At 44.4% G+C, this 25,506-nt stretch overlaps 1 protein-coding gene across 26 annotated transcripts in view; it reads left to right on the top strand.

Annotated features, from left to right (window-relative positions):
• LOC307043663 (neurexin-1a-like) overlaps positions 1 to 25,506 on the top strand; it is a 248,197-nt gene that overhangs the window by 133,656 nt on the left and 89,035 nt on the right. Inside the window, exon 1 of one of the 26 annotated variants that reach the window (XM_079688289.1) lies at positions 16,304 to 17,900. The exons of 22 other annotated variants lie outside the window; for them this stretch is intronic. In XM_079688289.1, coding sequence (XP_079544415.1) covers positions 17,663 to 17,900 — 238 coding nt within the window. In that variant the 5' untranslated portion in view covers positions 16,304 to 17,662. Of the gene's footprint in view, positions 1 to 16,303; positions 17,901 to 25,506 lie in introns of those variants that run through there. 3 more of the 26 variants (XM_079688291.1, XM_079688287.1, XM_079688288.1) reach the window with 3 other exon arrangements.

The raw sequence follows: 25,506 nt of genomic DNA, 5'->3' as shown, positions 1-25,506 counted from the left end.
AAAAAGAGACCAATGATTACCGTTAAATGTCACCGAGCTGCTTGCAGAGATCATTTCTTTAGGCCCAGGTGAGTTTAAGTTCTCTGCTGGCTTTCTGTCATTATGTGCTCAATGGCAAACCCATCATGTCCTCAGCAACCTGTGGAGCAGATGTTTGTGTTTCAGAGCTCCAACTGCGACCACAGTCAGTCAAACAGGACTCTTCTGCTCCAACACACTAAGGTCGAATGCTCTTTTTCTTGCTTCCTGCCACCACTGTTTTGTTTTTTAATTGATAGAATTGATACCAAAACTCAAATAGTAAAGTGTTCTCAATACTACTTATTCTATACTACACATCAGTTCGACAGATCTACAATTATAAAATGAGTGTCTGCAGCAGCAGCAGGATCACAGCACAGAGAGTCAGATTTCACTCATTACAGGACGAGAGTGAGGAAACTTCATGGACACGAAGAGGGTAAACTAATTGGTGTCAAAGCCCATCTAGGATTCAAATCTAATGCTTTTAGGGAACTAAATAATGTTAACGAGGTCATCTTTAAACCTTTAGTTTGAAGCTGATCACACCATTCTGCACTGGGAGAGAACATGTTGTTTTCTTGTTTATTGAGTGTGTGAAAAACCCCAAAGTTTCAAATTTAGAAGAGTCTTGGAAAAGTTATCAAACATTCTGGATACATGAACCTTTTCTACCCTTAAACACATTTAAATCTATTATTTTTCCTTTTGAATAACACTTCTGATGTGATGCACTACTGGTTGCACTACGCCTGCAGTAAAGCCAAAGAAGCATCCAGATAAACCTTTAAAATGCTGTCACAAAACAAATGAAAGAGCCTCTGTTTCAAGAGGGTCTGGTTAGCTGGCCCCCGTAGCAAACAAACGACTGTTTAGTATTTCTGAGCATAGCTGTGTGCTCCAAATTATATGAACAATATGCACAAAGGGCTTAGACAATACAAACTCTCCTCTCTGTCTCCATCATGGGAAGGTCAGAAGAACTTATCCATCTGAATTGTCCTTGAACGCAACTAAGTTCTAAAGTTGCAATACGGAAATATTTCTTGTGTGGCACTTTAAATAAGCTATCTTATCTTTAGACAGCTAGGAGGGGAGCACACAGTCAGTCACAGCCATATAGCCCTGTCCTAACTGACTGATGTAGAGAGGAACCTGCTTAACAGGCTTGAAAGACATTTTAAAGAGGAGATGTTTGTGTGTGCAGTAGGGGGCCACTACAAGAAGGAATCAAGACTTAATTGTGTTTCCTAATGTAATGTTTGCAGAAAAGCTGCCTTACTCATTCTGCATGTGACACACTTTTCCCAAATCTGTGTTGCGTGCTGTGCCGTTGGCCGCTGGCCATTCACATACCAAGCCTTAACATGAGTGGATGTACAGACCCTGTATGGGTCAGCACTGCAGCTTCCTGCTTCTCTTCCCACTGGGTTTCTTTTAGCATCTATTCAGTGTAATCACTGTGAATAATGCAAGCATGTCTTTTCCCTACAAGTTTTCTTGTCTCCAGTAAAGTATTTGAACTATATAAGTTAAGTCGTTCATTTATTAATGTTGGCAGCTATGTGAGATTCAATAGACAAGACAATAGACACCTGCACTTTTCTGTAAAGCAACACCATTCATTTTGCATCTTCTTTTGGCCAACTTGGCATTTTTCCAATTTGTATACATTTTTCCACTATTTATTTTCGCCACAGTACTCCCTACATGCAGCAGACATTGTTTCAGCTGCTCCTCTTAACCTCTCCTCACTCCCACATGTCACAATGTGGTCAGAAGCATCTGCCACTTCAGTTTTGATTATTTCGCAGGGCCATAACAATTTGCCGTGCTCAGTTTTATCACCGCAGCAAAATACCTCTCTTCAGTCTTCAGCAGCACGCATTTTGAACGGAACAGCTTTGCGTGTGTGTGCAGGTTCAGTGAAGTAAAGCTTCATTCATGATGTCATTGAGGTTTAATAGAGTTTAAAGTGCACATTTAATGAAAGCACTGGACAGGAAAAGCTGCAGCAGTATTGCCCATTGATTACACTTTATGTATGAATGTGCTTTTATTATACAACACCATTTTGTAAGATTCTCAGTTCTCATTCATAATACTCGGTTCAATGCCTCACTATGGGATGCGCCTCAACGCGTATGCAAACAGAAGCATCAATCTCATTACGCCAATCCTGATTGGCTGGTGATCTTGACGTCTACGTCAGGGAATCCACCCACCCTATAAGTAGCTTGCGCTACGACACAGCGTCATTCAAACACCTCTTCTCGCTTCAGAGCACATCTCGAATTATCAGTAGCCGGGCTAGCTTAACGATCCACAGACTGAACCCAAAGCTAACATTCGGTCGACGGGCGCTTGCCGGTTACTTTTTTGCTTTGCAAGAACACTGAACAATATTAACACACCAGTTAATATTGTAATCTGCCTCGCCGTTTCTTTCTTTCGAAATTACGGTAAGGTTTGATTTTTTTCTTCAAGCTAGTAACATACCTGTGGCTAGCTTTTCTTCCCTCCACACCGACACCAGGGTAGCGAGGACGCTCTGTTTTCTCTCTCACACCAGAGGAGACGGAGATAAAAACAAAAGGTATTAACACACCAGTTCATATTCTTTAAAGAATCAAATCTACGCCGTCGCTTTTTCCTTTCGGATTAACGACAAGGTTGGATTTTTTTCTCGGTAACGTACCTGTTACTAGCGTGTCCACTCCACGCCGAAACCACGGCGAACAAAGATGGACCCTTCTCTCCCTCACACCAGAGGAGTCAGGGACTCGGAGGCTCGGCTATGCGGCTACGGGTTTAAGATCTCAGGCACAGATTCACACCAGGTCTGCTCGTACTGCCTCGGGCTGGAACACGCCCAGGAGGCTATCGATAACCCCGGCTCGTGCGGCCATTGTGCCCGCTTCACCATTAAGAGCCTCCGCCGACGGCTAGCACGCCAAGCTAGCTTGTCGGGACAGGACCCTCTCATGTCCGCTGATTCGCCGGCCGGCAATCAAGACATGGTGGCTTCCGTCGCAGAGATTGAGCCCTGCGCTGTGTCGAGCTGGGGCTCCCAACTGGACCTCACCATGGTTCCACCTGCGGAGGATGTCCTGGAGTTGGACTATATGGAGGAAGAAGAGGATGCCTCTGAGTTCCTCCTGTCCGACTCGGTTGAGAACGAGGATGACATCTTATTTTCATCGGCTCAGGCTGCAAAGCCGGGAGCGATGTCCTCTCTCCCGGACGAAAGCACACCAGCTTCGCCCTGCCTAAGTATGGACTTGCAGGCCGTGTGTCAACGCGCTGCGTCCAGGCTGGATATCCCATGGCCTGAAGTGGCCAAGGAGACCTCCAGATCTCGCTACGAGGGGAAGCAATTGCCCCAAGCAGCGAGGACGAAGAGGCAGCTCCTTCCAGTCTTTCCGGAGATGCTGGACGAGGTGTCGGTCTCGTGGAGAGACCGTCCTTTCAGCAACAAGGCCCCAATCCAGGGTGCCTCCTCCCTGGACTGTGACGGTATGGAGAGGCTCGGCCTGCTCCGCATGCCGCCCATGGAACCACTGGTGGCAGCCCACCTCCAACCGAGGCTGGCTTCGACACCGAGCAGGAACCCCACGCTACCAGCAAAGGCAGACCGTTTCCAGTCAGCGATGACCGAACAGGCCTATAAAGCCGCAGCTTTGTCCGCCAGACTGTCTCCTCGCTGCTGACCGCCTACCAGGCGGAGCTCTGCGAAGACTTGTCGAGCAAACCTGAGCCTGCCGTGTGGGACGAGATCGCAGCGATCACGGACATTTGCCTCCGTGTGCAGCGCTGTGCAGTCCAAGCCACGGGCAAAGCACTGGGAATTATGGTGGTACAGGATAGAGCCAGGTGGCTTAACCTGACGAACCTTCCAGACCGGGAAAAAGAGGATGTTCTGGACATGCCTATTGTTCCCGAGGGCATATTTGGCTCCGCTCTAGCTTCGATGCAGCTGAGATGCGAATCAAAAAAGAAGAAAGATGAGGCTCTCCAGCTCTGTCTCCCCCGAAGGGTCCGGCCGCCACCTTCAACGGTCCCGCGGCAGGCCTTCACTCAAGCTGCCTCACGTCCTGCCCGTTTCAAGATACCAAAGCAGCAGAGACCACAGCCCATCCCGGGTCCCCAGCCCAGGCACGAGGCGAGGATGAGCTGGCCAAGAATATCTCCGGGTCCGGCAGCTGCCGCTCAGGCACAGCCGACCCAGGTTTTCAGCCACCAGACGAGGAAGAAGAAGCGGACGGCCTGACAGCCTCCTCTCCTCGACGAGGCGAAAGAGCTGGAAGTTCCCTGTTCCCCAGCTCCAGAACACGTTCCAGTGTTAGATGCTCATGTGTTTTTGGGGTGCCATCATGCCCCCATCTTCCCGCCGCCTCGAGTGATGCCAGAACGTCATCCTCAAGTTCGCGCCATAAGGGAAATCGACTTAACATCAAAGACAGCAAGTTCCGCTGCCTGTTTAAGTCACACAAACACATGTCATCATTATTGTTTCCGAATAAATCATTTTCCACTGTCGTTTCCAGGCTTGAAGCCAAGGGCGCAGTCAATAAAAATGAAAAGAAAACAATAAAAACAATAAACAGTCTGTCGTCTACCCCTCTTTTGAGAGCGGCTACGGCCTCTCTCAAAAGGCGGACATTAGACGGGATTGTGAAGGCACCACCGCCACGCGCATGCGCAGTGTCGGCCGGGGTTGTCAACCTGGGGTACCACCGTGTTCAGACACTAGAGGGCCCCATAACACAACAAATAAAGACACAGAGGGCAGACGACAGAGATGTGACATCTCTGCTCGCTTTAAGGAGCGAAAAGTGGAAGATGCTCACAGATTCTGCTTGGGTTTTCAAGACAGTAACACGGAGCTACAGGCTCCAATTCGCTGTCACCTCCCCTCGCTTCTCGGGCATTCTGTATTCACAAGCCCGGGGAGAGTCGACCCATATTCTGGAGCGAGAGATTTTTTCGCTACTAGAAAAGAAGGCTATATCGATAATACCCGCCGAACAGAGTCAGAACGGCTTTTATTCCAAGTATTTCCACGTTTTCCAAACGGGGAGGGAACGGAATTCGGCCTATACTAGATTTGAGAGCTCTGAACAAATATCTCAAAAGATACAAATTCAGAATGCTCACTCACACATCTCTGTTGCGTCTCGTGCGCCAAAACGACTGGTTCACATCAGTCGACCTGAAAGATGCGTATTTCCACATCCCAGTATATTACCCACACAGGAAATATCTGAGGTTCGCCTTTCAGGGTGTCTGTTACGAGTACAGAGTCCTTCCCTTCGGTCTGTCTCAGCTCGCGAGTGTTTGTACGGTGTACGGAAGCCGCGATAGCCCCGTTAAGAAAACAGGTTATTCGCTTGGCAACTTATCTGGACGACTGGCTGCTTCTCGCACAGTCGGAGCAAGAGGCTATTACGCAGACGAATGTCCTCGTAAAACACCTGCTCGATCTGGGTTTCGTAATAAACACAGAAAAGAGCATGTTGTCCCCAGCCCAGACTGTACTCTTCCTGGGCCTACACCTGAATTTGGTGCCCTTTACAGCCCGCCTGTCAGCAGAAAGAGTGAAAGCCTTCAGAGCTTGCCTCGCTCATCTCCGGCTACGCAAATATGTTCTCTTCAGATCATGTCTGCGGTTACTGGGGCTCATGGCGTCAGCCAGCCTGGTGGTACGACTGGGAAGCTTACACATGAGGGAGTTTCAGCGCTGGGTAGCTGCCCTCAGGCGCAGAGAGTGATGGTCACTATGAAATGCGTAATGGCACTGCGCCACTGGCTGCACCCGACTTTTCTAGTACGGGGCGTGCCTATGGGTGCTGTCCTATCGCGGAAGGTGATCACCACAGACGCATGTCTGACGGGCTGGGGGGGGTATATACGAATGTCGACCTGTAAGCGGTCTCTGGAGCAGAGACCTCCAACGGTCACACATAAATGATCTGGAGCTTTTAGCGGTGTTCCTCACCCTAAAACGCTTTCTGCCTTTTCTCAGAGGACATCATGTCCTCGTGAGGACAGAAAACACGACCACAATATCGTATATAAACCGCCAAGGGGGTTTGCGTTCTCTCCAGTTACAAATGCTGGCACGCAAACTGATCTTACTGTAGTACTTGTTGAGTTTATGAAGTTACTTTACACCATGTGGCTATAAAGATAGAAAGACTAAGCCTTGCACAGAGGCATGAAAATACATTTTCAAAATGCTCAATAGTGCTGCCAAAATTATAAACTGACTGCTACACAATTAAAATAAATGCTTTTATATATTTCTATTAGATGTGACTCTTTGGCGTTTCTGTTATTATTAACACTGCTGCTTTAGTTGTTCTGACTGCTAAAATCCTCTGTTATTCCTCATTTTAAGGCCGATATTCCGTGGGGTGGGGGAGCCGGGGTCTCGGATCCTTGTCACCTTTTTCATACAGATGAGTTTGCATCCCTGTATGTTAAAAAGCCTCAGTCACCTTAATTAATGTAATAAAAACATCTCAGGTCAGTAACACTCAAAGCTAAATGTGCAATACCATGTTCAGCTATGTTACTATTTATAATGTTATTGTTGTTACATCAGAAGATGTACATATTGGAATGATTTCTTAACTTACAGTAGGCTATTTTTTACAATGTGTGTTGGAAGGATTTATTAAATTACTATGAATATTGTCATTGTTGAAGGCTTTTAGAGAAGGATGAACTATAAGCCTGAATTACATAACATTTTATACCTAAAAACATAAAAGCCAGAATAAATAAATCACAATTATTGTAGTTATTTTTACCTCCCGTATTGCTTTCAACCCACCAGCTTTTATGGTGTTGTTACGTCACTAACTGTAAGCTTGTCACATACAGTCTATGGTCACTCAGAGTAACCTACAGTTAATTTAGCTGCTGGAGAAGAAAGATCAGGGGAGGAGGGGGGAGAGAGCTGCCGTTTCATTCACACTGTTTAAAAAACGGTAACAACAGACTATTTTTCTTAGCGGATGCATGTCAATTTATATCAATACATACAACCATTTTTTAAATCAATAAAAACATTTTCTAAATCCATAAAAGCATTTAAATTAATATTGGGAGTCATGTCGTTACTTTGTTGAGAATGTGGCCATGTAATAAGCGGGATAATTTGCAGCGACTTGTTCCTTATGGGGAAAATAACACCCGTCATGCAGATCAGGATCCCTCCGCCACGCTTTGGGATCCTGATCTGCCGACGAGGCTCCATTAAAATATAAATATTTTTTGTGAATTACTGAGTTTAGGCACGTTAATAACGTTTCAATGAAGTTGAATACAGTATATTCATATGTGTCAGTGATTTCATGTCAATTTGGCGAACATAAACATAAATGATGGTGGTGAAGATGATGATTAAATTAGGATTACAAATCGAGAGCCGGGCTGCATTTCCTCCCGTTCGTTTTTTTCGAATAAACAACATTATTTTGTTAAATAACAACATGGTGATGTTTTGTAAATGATTACGTGTCTCTTATTTAGCACAGAGTATAATATCCGTAACATATGGATCTTAACAAAGTTCCGCTGTACATCCAGCGTACTGTATCTGACTTTATTTCACATGAGCTCCAGTGTGGAACCCCATTGCACCCCCTGGTGGATCAATGATCCATTGCAGCTGGCTTCATTATAATTACATTTATCTATCACGGGGGCGGTCTCAAGGCAAGCTGGAGGTTTTCCCTTGAGCGAGGGCAGATAACGTACCAATCACGGCCCTCACGTTTCAAACTGTCTGAAATGAATCGCTACATCTGTATGGAGCTGTGGACGTCTCCTCTCTCTGAGAGCAACGCACGTACCAGGAGTGATGAACCTCGGAGCAGATCTGCTGTCCAGAGGTGCACCACTATATGCAGACTGGACTCTACATCCAATGGTTGTGAGTCAGCTGTGGGTGCGTTACGACCGAGCCGCGGTAGATCTGTTCGCATAAAAAAAAAATGCTCAATGTCAGCTGTTCTTTTCAATGTGCGATTCAAACGCACCGTTAGGCGTGGACGCGCTCGCGCACGTTTGGCCTCCGGTCCTTCTGTACGCCTTCCCACCCCTGGCTCTGATAGCCCCAACTCTGGCCAGAGTGAGAGAACAACGCCACACACTGATCCTGATAGCTCCGCACTGGCCTGCAATGTACTGGCTGGCGGAGATATATCAGCTGCTGTGCGTGCAGCCGTGGCAGCTCCCACTACGCAGGGACATACTGTCTCAGGCGGGGGGGACGATCTTTCACCCACACCCAGAGCCCAACCCTGCCTTTATACCTAAGGTGGTTGGCTCACGTACCCCCATTGACATTGTGGCATTTCCTCCGCCGCTGTGTTCCTCTGAGGAACAGCGGCCGAATTTGCTGTGTCCAGTTTGTGCTTTACGCACCTATATGGACAGGTCAAAAGAGTTTTGTTGCAATGACCAACTCTTTATATCCTGGGCTAACCCTCAGAAGGGCAAGCCCGTTATCAGGCAACGGCTCTCCCACTTGATTGTGGAAGCGATTGCTCTGGCTTATACGAGTCAGGGTTTGCAGGCACCAACGGGCCTGCGTGCTCATTCTACTCGTGGTCTGGCTATATCCTGGGCTTTATTCAAGGGTGTTTCCATCCAAGACATTTGTGCAGCAGCGAGCTGGTCCTCACCGCTCACTTTTGTCCGCTTTTACAGGCAAGATGTCTCTGCTCCAAGTGTGGCCCGCGCAGTGCTGGGCCCCGTGTTGAGACAGGGTTCTACCTGTTAAATTCTGGTTGTTTTGGTGATTTTTGAGATAAGCATGTCTAGCAATACGGGAGTTTCAATATCCCATAGTGACACATCGAACGGAGTGTTATGAATGAGAACTATAGGTTACAACTTACTTACGTAACCCCAGTTCTCAGAGTAACATGAAGTGAGATGTCTCACCAGACGGCCCTTGTTCCAGCCCGAGGCAGTACGAGCAGACCTGGTGTGAATCTGTGCCTGAGATCTTAAACCCGTAGCCGCATAGCCGAGCCTCCGAGTCCCTGACTCCTCTGGTGTGAGGGAGAGAAGGGTCCATCTTTGTTCGCCGGGGTGTCGGCGTGGAGTGGACACGCTAGTAACAGGTACGTTACCGAGAAAAAAATCCAACCTTGTCGTTAATCCGAAAGGAAAAAGCGACGGCGTAGATTTTATTCTTTAAAGAATATGAACTGGTGTGTTAATACCTTTTGTTTTTATCTCCGTCTCCTCTGGTGTGAGAGAGAAAAGAGAACGTCCTCGCTACCGTGGTGTCGGTGTGGAGGGAAGAAAAGCTAGCCACAGGTATGTTACTAGCTTGAAGAAAAAAATCAAACCTTACCGTAATTTCAAAAGAAAGAAACGGCGAGGCAGATTACAATATTAACTGGTGTGTTAATATTGTTCAGTGTTCTTGCAAAGCAAAAAAGTAACCGGCAAGCGCCCGTCGACCGAATGTTAGCTTTGGGTTCAGTCTGTGGACCGTTAAGCTAGCCCGGCTACTGATAATTCGAGATGTGCTCTGAAGCGAGAAGAGGTGTTTGAATGACGCTGTGTCGTAGCGCAAGCTACTTATAGGGTGGGTGGATTCCCTGACGTAGACGTCAAGATCACCAGCCAATCAGGATTGGCGTAATGAGATTGATGCTTCTGTTTGCATACGCGTTGAGGCGCATCCCATAGTGAGACATCTCACTTCATGTTACTCTGAGAACTGGGGTTACGTAAGTAACCTATAGTTTTTTAAAACAGATTTTTGTCTATTCTAAACCAGATCAGAATGAGCGTACTGTAGCATGCCCCTTCAAAGAAAGTATTTTCTCATGCTTTATTGCATAACTTTATTCAAAAAGACATGAATATAATTTGAAAATAGAAAAGAAGCTTAGAAAAAACCACTGAAGCTGTTGTTCGTAAATACATTCACAATCAGAAAGAGAAACGTTTTCCCCCTTAACTCTTTGTTGTCCCAGTTAGTCTTAGCGCGGCAGAGTTGTTCATTAACAAAGACGCTGCGGATTGCAGGAAGACACACTGTCCTTGACCTGTTCAGGATGAAGCGCTGTAAGAAGGTAACTGATCTACTTTGAACCGATTTCAGGAAAGACGGAGAGACAGACACAGCGCCCGATGGCCCGCTGCATCTTGCTGTCAGAGGAGATAGAGAGAAAGCCTCCGGAAAGCTGCCGACCTGTGACCCCTATCTCTCTCCCTGACAGTTAGGATTTAGTTTATGCATTCGCAGACACATCACACACCCACTCACTGACACACAGAAGTACGTACGCATGCCTGTACGCACACAAACACACACACGCACCCTTTACTTGCACTTAGGTTCAAGGATTCTTGAATGTTATTTTTTCAGTCTGCACTTGATCTTAATGAGGATTTAAATGGATTTTTGGAAATGAATTACACTATTGTGTTTTCGTTTATGCATTAGGAGAAAAACTAAAAACTGTGGATCACACCAGCAAGTGTCTATAGCAGGGGTCGGCAACCTTTTTGATATGAAGTGCCATCTAAAAAAAAATTGTTAACAGCGTGCCAACGATCGAGAATCATCAACTGGGGGGGGGTTGAGGAGCTTGACGCTCGTCAACTATCAGCAGGAGGGCGGAGGAGCCTCGCTGCGGGGAAGCAGTGTGTGGCCCTGTCAGTGCAACTTACATGATGCCGAATTTAACAAACTCATTTAAATAATTTCTTTAAACGGCATAATAATAAGGACGATCGTCCGTTCTGTGATTCTCCAGAGCACACGTTATGATATTAGGAGTCAGAGTTAGATGAGATCGCTGTCCCTTTAAGAGAGAGAGAGGGGTGTGGCTTGTGCATGTGTGTTTGTGTGGATGGTAGAGCGACAGTGAGAGAACGTGTGTATGTTTCTGGAAGTGAAACGAGGAAGCAGAAAAACAGAGGTCTGTGATGTATTTTGTGAAACAGAAGAACAGCTAAATAAATGCAATGGACTCCCAAGAAGAGCTCGCCTCTCTCCAGTCATTTAAGCTTAAGTGGGTTATTGAACCTGAAGCTTGTTGCTTCTGCCCTCCTCGACTACGGTCTGAGAGCCGACAGGAAAGTTCAACACACAGATGGCCAGTCCGCCCCTTTGTAGCATATAATTTTGATGAGAGATGAGCAGATCGCCACTGGGCTTTCAACTAAAGACACAGCCACAAAAAAACTGCGGCATTTGTACAGCTCCTTATGGGTAAGCTACTGCTGCAATTTGTGAAGTGCTTTCCTCCGTGGTGAAACGATCAGCACTGCACCACGGAGGAAAGCGGCAGAAAGTCACCTGGAGATAAAGAGAGCGGGGCTGCGTTGCGTGCATGGCTTCCTTCTGCAGGTAACGGGGAGACGCGCTCTGGCGGCGGTCTCGTTCAGGATCCGAAAATACAATTTAAATATTTTTGCACACTTATTCCACTTATTCCTAGTGTGCCACTGGTTACGGTGCCGCGTGCCAATGCTGGTACGCGTCGACCCCTGGTCTATAGCGTCCTGCCGTAGCTGACAAATGGCTCCATGTGCAATAAAAAAAATCCATATTTTTATCTTCCATATATGTAGTTTGTGCCTGCTCTATACATGGTAATGGAAATAATGTATCTGTGCATTTATGCTAAACACCAGTAAACGGTATCATTTGACAAAAAAATGTCACTGTACTTGGAATATGTACAGAGCAAATTATGTTGAATAGTTACAGCTACATATTGTAAAATCATATATTCATGTATAACTCAATATATGTCGTGCCATATGAATACAAAAATCCAATATCTAGAAAACTGCATTATGTAAATATTAAAATCAAACCAAAAAACTCACTACATTAATAGTTTCAAAAGAGTGTTTTTTTATTAACAACAGCTCCATTAAATTAATTACGATGTCGAAGTCATTTGCGGCACAATTAGAGCAAGAATGAATGAGAATGGATGTTGAGCTTTTGTTTCTTTGTTTAGCTTGAAGTGAGAATGAAGTCATTTCAATATGCCACCATGCAGGGCCATTTGCAGATTTCATTTTACAACACTAATTTTGAATTATTTCATAAGTGGGCTGTTTTATCAGCTTGAGTGGCATTATTAATGCAGTCTTCACAGCTTGCATAATGAACAGCATGTGCAGTGCATAAGGGCTGCTGCGTCTTGCATAAACAAAGTACCTTTTTTTTCTTTGCTTACAATGTATGCTCTATTTCTTTAATATGATCATCACTGACTGTGCGACAGCAGCACATGCATGAGAGAGAGATATTCATAGAAAGAGCTAATCACTAAACGATGAGGGTATTCATGACTCTAATGATAATGTACACCCTGAGCTACAGGGCATGGGAGCCAGTCAGACATGCTAAGGTACAGATTAATTGGAGTCCGGCAAGTCGATGCCTTTTTGACCTGCGATGGTCTGAGTTTACTTCCATCACTCTCACTGATACAGTAGAGTGCTGTGACAGACAGGCGCCTTGATGTAACATCCCTCGCCAACACAAACAGCATTGACACCATGGCCTGCCCTCCGTGCTGAAATACTGTAGAGCTTGTGTGTTCTATTGAGTGTTGACTCCCTGTGTGTGTCTGTTCCACTCATGTCACATCTGGGGATGACTAAGACAGCACTGTTTCTATTTCTGTACACTTGCACACATTAACATCAGTGCACTGTGAGCTCCTCTGTCTCTCTCCGTGGAGATTATGAAACATATTTGGATGACTAATGAAACGTTTGACATTCGCAGAAAACTCCCCGTTGTATGAAGAGCTCAGGTCTTACATTGTAAGTCAACGAATGACAAGCAGCATTAGCGTTGAGTACCTATAGCGTTGTGACAAAAGGAGGACACTCAATGTAATGTAGCCTTAACAGCTGCTTGCTCTAATGACTGTATTAGAGGAATCAAAATAGAAATGTAATTCAGCTGTTCTTCTTCACTGCTGCTTTGTATCACAGAAAGGTTTTAACTTTTACATTTCTCATGTGATCTGATAAACATGACATGAAGGTCAGGAAACTTTGTATCATTAATATTGTCCAACCTTCAGTGAAATACACCATGGCATGATAACTACAGCATACTCTCCCTGCCAGTGTAAAGTATACCCCAGAGATGAAGGCCTCCACATGTGTTGCTGTGCCACAGATGTGTCTCTCCAGCACACAACAGGTACACCCGGTTCATGCATGGCTTGGCCTGTATGCTTGATCTGCTCTGAGCCAACACTTGTATCAGACGCACTAAACTGCACCTGATTGCAGTAATCCTGGACCTTTCAGCTACCCAGTGACTGTGTTAATTGCAGTTATACATCGTTAGATGTGTTTTGCTGTAATGGCTACAGTAAACATCATAGTTACTCTTGAGGAGAAGAAACATTGCTTTGAAAGTGGCTGTACGTGCCTGTCCTTCTCTGAAGGGTCTCTCCATGTGTCATAAAGTGTCGCCTGATGGCCCTTTAACTGATTTAAAGGCCTTGCTCCAGTCACGTCAGGCACTCTTTGACCACCCATCTGCTGCTCTCCCCCCACTGTTCCTCCAGTCCTCCAACAAATCATCTGATCAGTGCACTGCTCTGTGGTTGCAGTCTTAAGTGAGTAACAGAGACTACTCGTGTTCTTTTATTCCCTTTTTCTCACCAAGGGACTATTACGCCCTAGACCAATTTCTACTCCTCTCACTGATCACTTAGTTCGGAGATTGAGGGGAAAGTCAGCCACACTTCTAACAGATGTTTCCCCTTCCCCCCAGATGTTTCCCCTTCCCCCTTTTGCTTTTTGGATAACTCTCTACGGCTTTACTTTACTGTTTTACCTTTAAAAAGAAACAAAGAAATGCAGATCCAGAACGGGGAATGTGCTCAAAGCGTCTCATGCATCAGATACTTGCACAATCCTTTGGGTCTTAAATGGAAACAAAGAGGAACTGTTTTTGGCTTTCTGTCAAGAAGACATCTCACTAAAAGGAACAAGAGTCAGAACACATAAAATAAAACAAAGAAAACTCTCTAATGTTAAATGTTTCGATGTGGAGGAGGATTTTCTCATTTTGTGGCCAACTTTCTACAATAATGTGGTTAAAGCCGATGAGATCTGTAACCGTGCTGAAATTAGTTTAGGTTCTGGTCCCAGGTGTTTGCTTTTGTGACGGCAGAAGGGATTTGGTTGTGAATGTTTTCCCTCAAGTTATATTCATGGCCTCAGTTTTCCTGGTTGTCATAGTTTAGTTAGCAGATTTGTCATAGAAAAACCGCAAAGGGCAACCTGCGGAATGCTTAATGATATTTTAGTAGAGGAAATCTAACCGGAATCATTGTTTCTGGAGTAATAAGATGCTGTTATGTGGCTTTTAGCGATGGTTCCACAATGAAACATTACATTACATGTTAGACGCTTTTATCCAAAGCGACTTACATACTCAATGTGGGCAATCTCCACAGGAGCAATTTGGGGTGAAGTGTCTTGCCCAGGGACACAACGACATGCTGACTGGAGTGGGGTTTGAACCTGTGACCCCCTGATCCGAACACTAACGCACAACCCACTGCACCACACGCCCCCTGTGTTTTAACATGATGCATGCTATATGGATCTCCTGTTGTTCTGAATATTCCACACATAAGCTGCTTTGTGATACAGACCTTGTGTGCACTTAACAGTTCAGCCACTTGGGGGCACACATGAACAAGTAACTAATAATAAACCTTATAAAGGTATCACCTCACTGCTGATGTCATTAACTTCAGTTGCTGCATACCAACGCAGTGTTTCCCACCCAAAACCCAGAAAGCATACTTTGTTCTCTTTTCACTCTTTCCATTTACCTGAATATCAAGGGTTCCAATTTAAGATATCATTTTGTTTTCCTGAAGTTTGTTGTCGAGGACAAAGTAAGTCAGGTTGTTGTCCTTGGCAAGCAGCCCTGATGGATTGCCTTATTAGGTGCAATTATGCAGATCGCACTGCTGATAATTATAAAAGTGTAAACACATTCAGCAGGAACATTCCTTTTCACCATTGCAAATGAGAACAGAGCTGTGGTTCCATGCTGCTGACTTTTTTTAGCACCAGGTGGCTGCACCAAGTTATTGAGATTCTACAAGGTGAGAACAGCACACTTACCTAATGTGTGCAGCATCTGCTTTGTGCTTTGATCACATTTGACCACTATATAGGGTCCACATACAACAGAAAAATCTAAGGTATCCTCATCTATCCTTGTTCCAGATGGCATATTTTATTCTTCGACCAGATTATTGTTCATGGTATAACAATAACGTGTATGTTCTCTTTACCCTTATTGAAATGCACAGTACAGAATCTGTGGTAAAAACAGTTCTAATGTACCAGTACAATGGATAAAGTAAAATGATCATCATTAATGTTAATTTAATCGGTTCTTCCTTTCCTCAAGGCGCCTTTTTAATTGTCTTCATGTCAACAATCAAGTGGAAAAAAATGGAGGACACATTATCCTCTGTGTCACGCTTGATAAGTTGGCCTTTCTTAGGGCAAGAAATGCCTGTGTATTCCCTGTAAACCATAAAGATCAGCTCAGCAGTGCTTGGATGTTTTTTTTTCTCCAGCTTAGAACACTGAATTTGGTAGGGGAGGATGTTGAACGGCCAGTGTGCAAACAGAAGCAGGCACACTGCAGCTGAGCCGTGTGCTCTCCAGTCCTGAACTCTGAACACTGAGCACACTTCCCAGCTGAACCGGATTGTGTTTATCAGCAGGGCTTTTATGTCCACATGTTCTCGTACATTCCCGTAACCCGTGCTGCACACAGAGTCTGCGATCAGCATTCCCTCTCTTGTGAGAAATGATCTTTTATTAGCAGGCGAGGCAGACTTGCCCAGATTCAGCACCCTCTCTGTGGACAGTGCTCAACTGCCAGCTCTGGCACTGTGCATGCTTTGTTTGTTTGTTTGTGTGGTGTGTGTGTGTGTGTGTGTGTGTGTGTGTGTGTGTGTGTGTGTGTGTGTGTGTGTGTGTGTGTGTGTGTGTGTGTGTGTGTGTGTGTGTGTGTGTGTGTGTGTGTGTGTGTGTGTGTGTGTGTGTGTGTGTGTGTGTGTGTGTGTGTGTGTGTGTGTGTGTGTGTGTGTGTGTGTGTGTGTGTGTGTGTGTGTGTGTGTGTGTGTGTGTGTGTGTGTGTGTGTGTGTGTGTGTGTGTGTGTATATATATAAGAGTGAGTTGCAGCATCATCACTCTTCTACAATCTTGCCAGCGACAGACTGCAGAGTCCGGTTAAGAACCTATAGAAAACACTTTTCCTGGGCGGTGGAGATGCAAGGATTGGGTTGGACTGCTTAGCCTAATTATATTTAAATATAAATCTGCTAGACTATTATAATACAACTTCCTCAAATTCACAGGAAGAGAAAGAAAAGGAAAATTATGATAAACTAGAGAGTGAAAGAAGAGGCGGACAAAAGTAGAAACAGAAATAAATCCAGCCGTTCCTGCTCTCATTTGCTTTCTCTCTTCTTTTTGATGATCATGAATGTCCTCACAGGAGAGTGGATTGGAAAAGACTGAACAGGGCGAGTAGGGGGAGGCCGTGAAAGGAATCAGGACTGGGGGACATAGCTTCAATTCCTGCTATTCTGCCTAAATAGGCTCTTCCTCTGTAATGCACTCAGGCTCCAGTGATTCGCTATGTGAATGCTTCCCATTTGCATAGCCACTCTCACTCCTGCTTCCTGGCTGGCTGTTGAGGCTCCCCCTCCCTCTGTCATCCTCCTCCTTCTCCTCCTCCTCTCTCCCCTCTCCCTCTTGCGCACATCTTCTGGAACGGCGCTGCCGATGCTGCCTGTGTGTGAGTGTGTGTTCCTGCCCAGGGCTGCTCTCTCAGGTACTGTCGTTGCTGTCGCTTGCTCTCATTGAGAGCAGAGATCTCTGGATGGGGAACGGGTGCGCTACTTGGCACAACTTACAGGTGCAATCACGCCGTCTCCCACGCGCTGCTGCAGCTGTCCGACACATGCAAATGAGACTCGGATGTAACTATGGTCCCATTCCTCTGGACATCCTCTGAGACCACTGGAGGAGCAAAAGGACGGAAACTCAGAATTACTGTCTTAATTTCCTGAAGAAATCCACTTTGCACAGGTGCTATCAGTCTCTTCTGAAGTTGGCTTTCTTCTTTCCTGGCAATTGCATTTTTTGGAATAATACGTTTTCAGTGGGAAGATGTTTCTAATTTTGTGAGGGAGAAAGAGAGAAACAGAGAAAATCAGGGAACTCAGGGAATTGGATCAAGCTGGGATTTCTCCATTTCTGTTTGAGGTTGCCCTAATTTCTTGAGTGAATGTTTCTGATTGTTTTTGTACGATGATTTACGATACCTCTTTACCTCCCTGGGTGCTGCTACGGATTTCCTAACTAAGTGGAGAACAGCAAGAAGCATTTTTTTTATATCCCACAACCGACATTTTGTGTGGTGTCCCCCTGTTTGCTTTTTCCCCCCTTCTTTCTCTTTGGATCTGTGCGACTGTCTCTCTGGGCATATCTGTGAAGGTGAGAAGTATGGGGCTGTAAAGGCTCACTGAAGTTCCACCTTGATCTGAAGCCTCAACTGGCCACTCGGGGAAGATGTTCGGAGGCTGGAGGACACAGTTTTCTCCCCTGAGGCCTGTAGCAGAGCCCCCAAACCGGAGTCCAGCTTCCCTGTCCCCCCTGGCCTTGTGGATCACTGCCCTGGCCCTGGGCTTTGTGGCAGGGTCAGATCCAGGTGCTGTGCACCACATTCACCTCTCCCATGGAAACAAGCGTCACCATACTGTGCCTATTGCTATCCACCGATCACCTGCATCCCTTAGAGCAGGGACCAGTAAGTATTTTCTTGTCTAACCATAAAAACGACCTTTAAATACAGTAACTTATTGTGAGTTTCAAATGTCATTATAAACTTTCAGCAATGTCATTCACTCATTGGTATGTTAACCCTGTTTGAAGTCTAAAAATTATTAAATATTGTTAACTTTTTAGTATTTAGTATTCCCCCTTCCTAGACGCACAACGAGCCAAGCTTAGAATTATCCCATATTTTTCTGTCTCAGCAAAGTGCCCTCTGTCTCCATGTCTGAGATTAGCCATATCCCTATCTCCAGATGCTCCACTGTGTCCAGATTAGACAGGATTAGAGCGTTGTGGCGCTCCATGTTGCCCTGGGTGTTTGAGAGAGACAAAGATGTGTTGGCTCCAGCTCTGCAGGGCGTTGAGGTGCTCCTGGCCCCTGCCCAGCGCGTGGTGGGGAGGAGGCCTCTGTACCCGCTTTGGCAAGAAGGTTCATGACACAGGAATTACGCAAGCAAGGAAGGAAAAGGGAGAAAAAGGAAGAAACTTATCCCTTAGGAGTTATATAACCTTAACCCAAAGTATTCATGATCGACTGCAGTACGCTCTTCTCAATACAGTATGTGTGAGAATCGTTTATTTTCACTTCTTGCGATGTGAATTTCACCTGCAGTTGTTGTTTAAGATTGAGGCAATATCGTACGTATAAGACTAAAATACTCTTTAGTTATCATTCTGTCCAAGCATTTTTGAGTGACGTAATCACTACCGGTATAACACTGACGTAATGCTGAGGTACCCTTGCCTCCATTGAGTAGACACTGCTTAATAATGTACACCAAATCTCAACTGTAAGGTTCTGAACTCTCAAATATTAAAGTTGAATAATAACAATGAATCAAGTTGTGAGGAATAACACCATTGCAGAGCAGTACTGGCATTTTGAGGATGCTTTTATTGGACACAGGAAAAGCTCAGAAACCAAATTGAAGCGCAAATCACTGGGCAGCATTAGACCTGTACTAACCCAGTCAGAGCTCCTTAGTGATGATGGGGAGATCTAAGGATTGCAGGCCTGCTAAGACAACAAGAGAGGAAATTAGGCCGCTCTGCTGTGACCTGTCTGGAGCTCAGACCGCTCAGGTCGCCCTACTGCTCTCCCTTTAAAACCCCGAGAGGCATCGAGTGCTTTCAGGCGCATTCCATGAATTGATATCATAGTTAGCGATCATGCTGATATTGTGAGAGAAAAAGAGCGGGAGGCAAAGGAAAGCTTGTCCTCGGTAACATGATTACAGTTTTGGTTGATAAGCACAGGGAGGGTGCATACATGCAAAATGGGAGACATGCTGTTAAACATGGTACCTGGCTCCAGGACAAAGCCTGCTGTTGTAAAAAAAAAGCCCCAGTGCTGTTGTCTTAGCTGTGCTGCAATTGGTTTAATTTTCATAGGGCTTGTTCCTTACACGGGGTGTCTCTTCACGGCAGCAATTGAACATGCACAGCGCAGTTTTTTTCCTCTAATTTTTGCATTCAAGAGCCAAAGCCCCTCAGGTTCTAACTCTGCATGTTTAACACTATCTGTTTCCCTCTATTTTAAACATCAGAAACTAGCCTTACATTACCTTCAATTATTTCCCACTGTCTCCACCCCTTTCCTCTGTCTCTATCATAGCCTTTGAGGTCATGGTCAATGTTCAAATCTAATCCTATTTACAATATGTATGCAACTGAACCTGCCTAACATCAAACACCAACACTTAGTTCTATATGCAAATGGACCATTTCAACAAAGTGCTCTTTCACTAAATATGTGTTAACTCTGGCTTCCCCATTTATGGACAATCTATCTATTTTTCAAATATTCCAAGACGCGAGGACACAATCACTGTAAGTGATTTCATAGAAAAACACACGTTACTCTCTATATATATCAGCAAACTGTCAGAGAAACCATGCTTCCTCTCCTTTGTATTGAACGTGTATGTCTGTCATTGATTTATGTGGAAAGAAGAATAAAATTACCATGGTCAGGATGTATGAAATTGAGTTGGAGTGTGATGCATTGTTTGTTTAGGGCTAGAAGTAATGAGGTTCAGACAGTATCAACTCTGAGGAGTAGACATACCATTTATCATGAATATACTCCCAGAGGTGATAGTCTTCTTTCCCAGAGATGGATACAATACTTGATATGCTGGATAACTAGGTTATGCTTTTCGTTTCGTTTTTTTTCTTCCTACACCTGCTGTTCTTTTGTTGTAGACACTGGATATATGACCTGGTCAATAGGAAAAGTGTTTAAGAGTTTAAGCTACAAATATTCATTTAACTTTGAATGGTTAATGCATAAGATGGTGACCTGAAATTGCCTCTTTCTGAGACAAATAATCAGTTTCTTTTCCATTCACCCTTATTTTCTCTGCCTATTCTATGTGCATATATGCGTGAAATGGTATCAGAATGTCAGCCCATGTAGGGGGGGAAATCTACCTCCAGATCTGTGACAAACTTGACACTTCCAAGGAAAAGCCCCACCCTCCCGCCAAGAACCTGCTCCAAAAACAAAACTGCTTTTGTGTTCCAAGATTAGGTGGTTTGAGCTTAGTCTGCATGGCAATTTCAGTGATTATAATACATTGTAATGCTCTCCTTCAAAGCCAATGCTTGAATGGATTCAAGACAGCGCTGTGTGCGCTAACCCTGCTGCAGAGAACAGAGTAGTGGGGGATGAGAATGGAGAGGGGGAAAACAACAATTAAAGGATATAGACAAGAAAGAAAAACTGAGATGGAGAATGTGAGGAAAGAAGGGAAACAAGAGCAGAGAAGAGAGAGACCGTGCACGGCCCCTGATGTTGCCTCGCTGCCGGTGTGTTGTGAGCTTGTATAATATAATTACTCCCATGTCTCTGAGCTGATGTCATTCTGCGATAGTGCGAGGATGACAGTATCTCTGCTTCTGTGAGGCATCGGAGATGATAGCTGCCCTGATAAGGATCCGAGTACATGTTCCTCTGCTGTAGAGGGAGTAGAAGCAGTTATTGACCCAGGAAAGAGAGAGTGAAGACTGCAGTCGTATCATTCTCCTCTTTCTCTGATGTGTGAGAACACAAACACCCTCCTTTTTTATTTGTGAGCGCTTTAGGTCTTTAACCTACTCCCATCTTGTGATACTTCCTTCCTTTCGTCCCAGTGTCTGCACGTCATCTCTCCCTGACCGCTGAGCCTAACGCCCCGCTTCCAGCCCCCCCCCCCATGGTCTACAGAGTCCATCCAAGCAGATAGAGTGGGCAGCAGTTTGCGCCTGCAGTGGTCTGTGTGGTTTTGGTGGTGACCAAGCTACGGATGGCATGAAGGGAAATGAGACCTGACTGTTCGTGCGGTGGGCAGCGAGGGGTCAGCTGAGTAATGTGTCTGGTTTCGGATTAGAGACTTGGGAGACAGAGATAGGAAAAGAGCCCCCCTCCTTTTATTTAAGAGGCATAGGGGTCCTGGATGAGTTTGAGTCAGGGAGCTCTTTACCCACAAGGCACTAAGTGAATCATCATCAACACATCGTCTTCTCTGCCATCTCCCTCTTTCTTATTCATCCCGTCCATCTGTCTGTTTACACCTCTGGCTTTCCTTTTCAAACCTTCTTTTTTGATTTGAATGACCTTTTAATGAATGTTTGCTAGTGTTACATCCGCATGGTATCTAACAAGTGGGATAAAGAAAACGTGTCATCTCACACAGAGATTGAGGAAATCAACGATACAGCAAACGGCAGCATGTTTAGTGCACAATGATGATTTCACCCATACACAGCTGTTAACCCAGCAAAATACAATGGCATAATAAAATGGGATAATGCCACTGTAGCTCTGAGAGACTGCAGCTGATGAATAACAGTCATGAGATTAATGATTCTCATGGAGGGAATTTGTTGCAGCAGCAGCATACACCGAAACAAGACTCAAAAGTAAAGTCCTTGTTTTGTTAAGAATAATGGTGTTGATTTTTTTTTCATGACAAAAACAATCATTTCAAATATTGAATTGCAAATTAAACAAACAACATAAAGTGTTTGATCACTGCTGGAATTGTGCAACATTACCTGTATGGAAGATTTGAAACATGGTGAAACAATACAGCTGTAGTGCAGATCAATGTGTGGGAGATTTGATTTGGTAATAAAAGAGCTTGGTCCAATCTGATTGACTTGATGAATGCCTCTCCTATTTTCCAGGGGGAATGACTCAAAAGGAAAAATGTATTTCAATAAAAAAAAGTGAAGATAAAGAATGCAAAAGCCTGTGTTTTAAAAAAAAAAAAACATCTAATATGAATTGAGTTCAGTCACTCTGAAGAATCCTCATTCTCTGTCATCATAATGAGGCAGTAGCTATCTCTGCGCCACTCAAGCCTGTATATACAGTACACACACACTTATGCACATTCACTCTCACATGCACACGAGCTCACTGCACCCGAAAGAGCCACTCTCCCAAATCATCTTCAGCTCTTTGATCGCTTTGAATCATTGTCACAAGGGTGTGAATGTGGGTAGCTGAAGTAATATGCAAAGTTGCACAGGAGAAAAGTTCCACTTATACACGCAACATATAATTGGTAAGTTATCATTTAAAATGGGTCGTAAATAGAAATATGCTCTTGGAAGGTGTAAAAATATAATAGTCCAGACCTGCTGTAGTTCCAAGAATACAGTGGTAACTCTCTCAGTGGTGGACTAATTGGTTCTGGGAAAGGTCATACGAGAAAAAAAACTGAAGATGGAGGGAGAAATCTTTCAGCCTTTACAGCCTGATGACCCCAACCACAGGGGAGGCTGGGGAGATGGGTTTCTATGGCTGCAAGCTTGCAGAAGAAGAAAATGTATGATTGCCATTGATCACCTGATCAATAATGAGCCCCTACTTAGATTTCACAAGTCTGTTTTTAGAGGAAGAAAAAAAAAACTCCATCCTCTTCTACGTGGGTAGTTTGATTGACAGTTTACTAATTATTCTTAGCTTCCAAATCTTTACGTAGCAATTTTGATAATATGTTTTGGATTAATGCTGAAAAATTAATGTTTTTAAATGAACAAAAATAATGACTGCCCTCTGTGACAATGGGCCTCAATAAGAACCAACCATGTCGTAGCTATTCTTTTTTTGCAATTTACAATTGCTCACCTGCAGCAGAGTGGCAACAGAAAGAAAGCTGCCCCCTAATCCACTCTAATAGGATTGTGTGGGATTTCACCTTCCTCATTGCTCCCTCCATCTCTTAGTGCCTCGGGCCTGCTGGCAGGGGCTGATAACAACACGCCTGCCTAACAGCTAAGTGCAAGCTAATATTAGCATATATTTTGCAACATAGTGTAGAAATACAACGCATACCCAGTACCCACACATATTTGTTTTCCTTTTGTTATTTATTTGTTGGTAGATACATGGCAATCGAGTGAGATAGAGGACAGCACAGCTCTCTCCTACATATCCTGTTGATAACGGGGAGGCTGGCTGTATATAAATCGTGAAGGCAGTCGTTTTGCAGCTAACAAAACTCCTTCATACAACTCGAAACATCAGTACACATGCAATATTTAATTCTCATGATTTTCTCCGTATTAATATCATTGTATTATTTCTATAAGATATGCAGCTAATTAAATGATATCTCACCACTTATAAAAGGCTTACTTACAAAGTGAGGCTACTCAGCATTGGCAAAGCAGATGTTTAATTCTGCAATTAAGGCCATGGCGTGCTTTCTGTCTCCTGGGTAGGGCTTACAAAAGCAGTAAACAGTAAAAGCTATGCGGTCATGCGGGGACGACATGAAAGTTAAACTCATTAGCATGAGGGATAGTTTTTTTTGGCCTTTGTATCAATGCATTATTATAGGTGATATGTCACATGCTTCTTTGAAAACTGATGTAAATGTAAGACCATACATATTGCGCAGTGAATTAAATGTACCACACTGAGTGTATTAAAGTGTCCTTGCTGGTGTTTGAAGCATTGTTTATGCTCTGATTTCAGCTACTTAATGCAGATGTACATTGCCTTGAGCTAAACAGTGTTTTGTTAAAGAATAGGTACAGTGGGGAGCTGACTGATATTTTCCATTACACGTAGAGATACAGATGTATTAAATCATTTCAAAGAAAGCCTTCCTGTGGCACAATATTTTTCCAATAAGGCCTAATGTGGACTTCTATATAATTTCCTTTTAAGGATAGTGCTAATGTTCGAGTATGCTCAGAAAAGCGCAGGAGCTTTTTCTGATCCTGTAGCAGCTTCTTTGTGAGGGCAGTATCTGAGCTGATGCAGGTTGGGCTGCACATGGTGATGGGCAGCCAGAGTTGTCTGTAGTCTCAGATCAGAGCTCTGGCCCTGGACTCTGTTTTCTGCCTCACTTTCACTGTGTAATTATTCCCCACACTCGTCTTTTCAGTAATTAGAGCTGTAGTCATACTCCACATCTGTTGGCTCCATAATAGAGAAGACAACAGCTTCTAGAGACCACTTGCAGGCTGTGATGTTTGGTAGATGCGAGGGCACTGCCACACTGAAACTAAATAATGCACTGATATCTGATGGCACGTAATCAGTCGAAGAGGCTTTTAACTATGTGTGAAAAAGCAGGGAATCAACTGATGCTTGATTTTATTTAAGTCTTAACTTTGATACGTGTGTTCGCTGGCACGCAAATTAAACACTGGATGCAGAAAAATCTAATCAACAAATTGCTGGCACACAAAATGGCTGACCTGAATTGAGAGAAAGGGAGCATTGAGTCTGAGGAGCAAATGAGGCAAGTGATGATGAGAGAGTAAATTAGAAGCTGTCGATACTCTGAGACACCTCTATCAGAGCCAAGGCGGTTGGCTGGGGAGGCAGATATGCAGCTGGTCGGGTAACAAAGGGCCCGTTTGGTGTATTGCTCAATTCGGACACTGGGTCTTGTCTGCTCTGCCTGGATGGGCCATTCTGCTCCACAAGGCTCATGTATCACTTAGGGCTTAGGGGAAGTAAGCATGGCAGAGGAGGGGGTTAGTAGGGTGTGAGTGACACTGGTCGACTGAGCATTCATGGCATTATGTTACAAGCCCAGGAGGCATAACTTTACCTCAACCATGAATTGATGGTCCCCTGCCATGAAGAGTGAGGGTGGATGGTATGGCTTCCCGGGGCCCTGTGATGATGAGGTGATGGCTTATCTCTCCGGAGCAGTGAGACTATAAAATATGGTGAAGTTCTGCCACAGTCTGATGCAGGGGCATATTTCTTGATTCCCAATCTCTTGACAAACTGCACATTGTATCGGTTTAGGGCTGCCTAAAGAATAGGTTCTGAGTATATCTTAATACCTTCTAAAAAAAAATATATTTATAAAAAACATGTTTTGGTGGAGGCTGCAATTTGAAGTTACATTTTTAACCACGCCATAACCACAGCTGAGACACGATTATTGATCTCACATTGGTAAATTGTATTGTTACAGAAGCATGTTATCAAAGCATTGCTCCTTTTAAACAATTAAGTTGTTTATGCTCTAGAGCAGAGGTTCCCAAAGTGGAGGTCGCGAGATGACTACAAATAAAAAATTGAATAATGAAACAACGTTTTAATTTTTTTTTAAATTATT

This window comes from Notothenia rossii (genome assembly GCF_949606895.1).
Source record: "Notothenia rossii genome assembly, chromosome: 6".
NCBI classification, from domain to species: Eukaryota; Metazoa; Chordata; class Actinopteri; order Perciformes; family Nototheniidae; genus Notothenia; species Notothenia rossii.
This window is presented reverse-complemented; position numbering and strand designations above follow the sequence as displayed.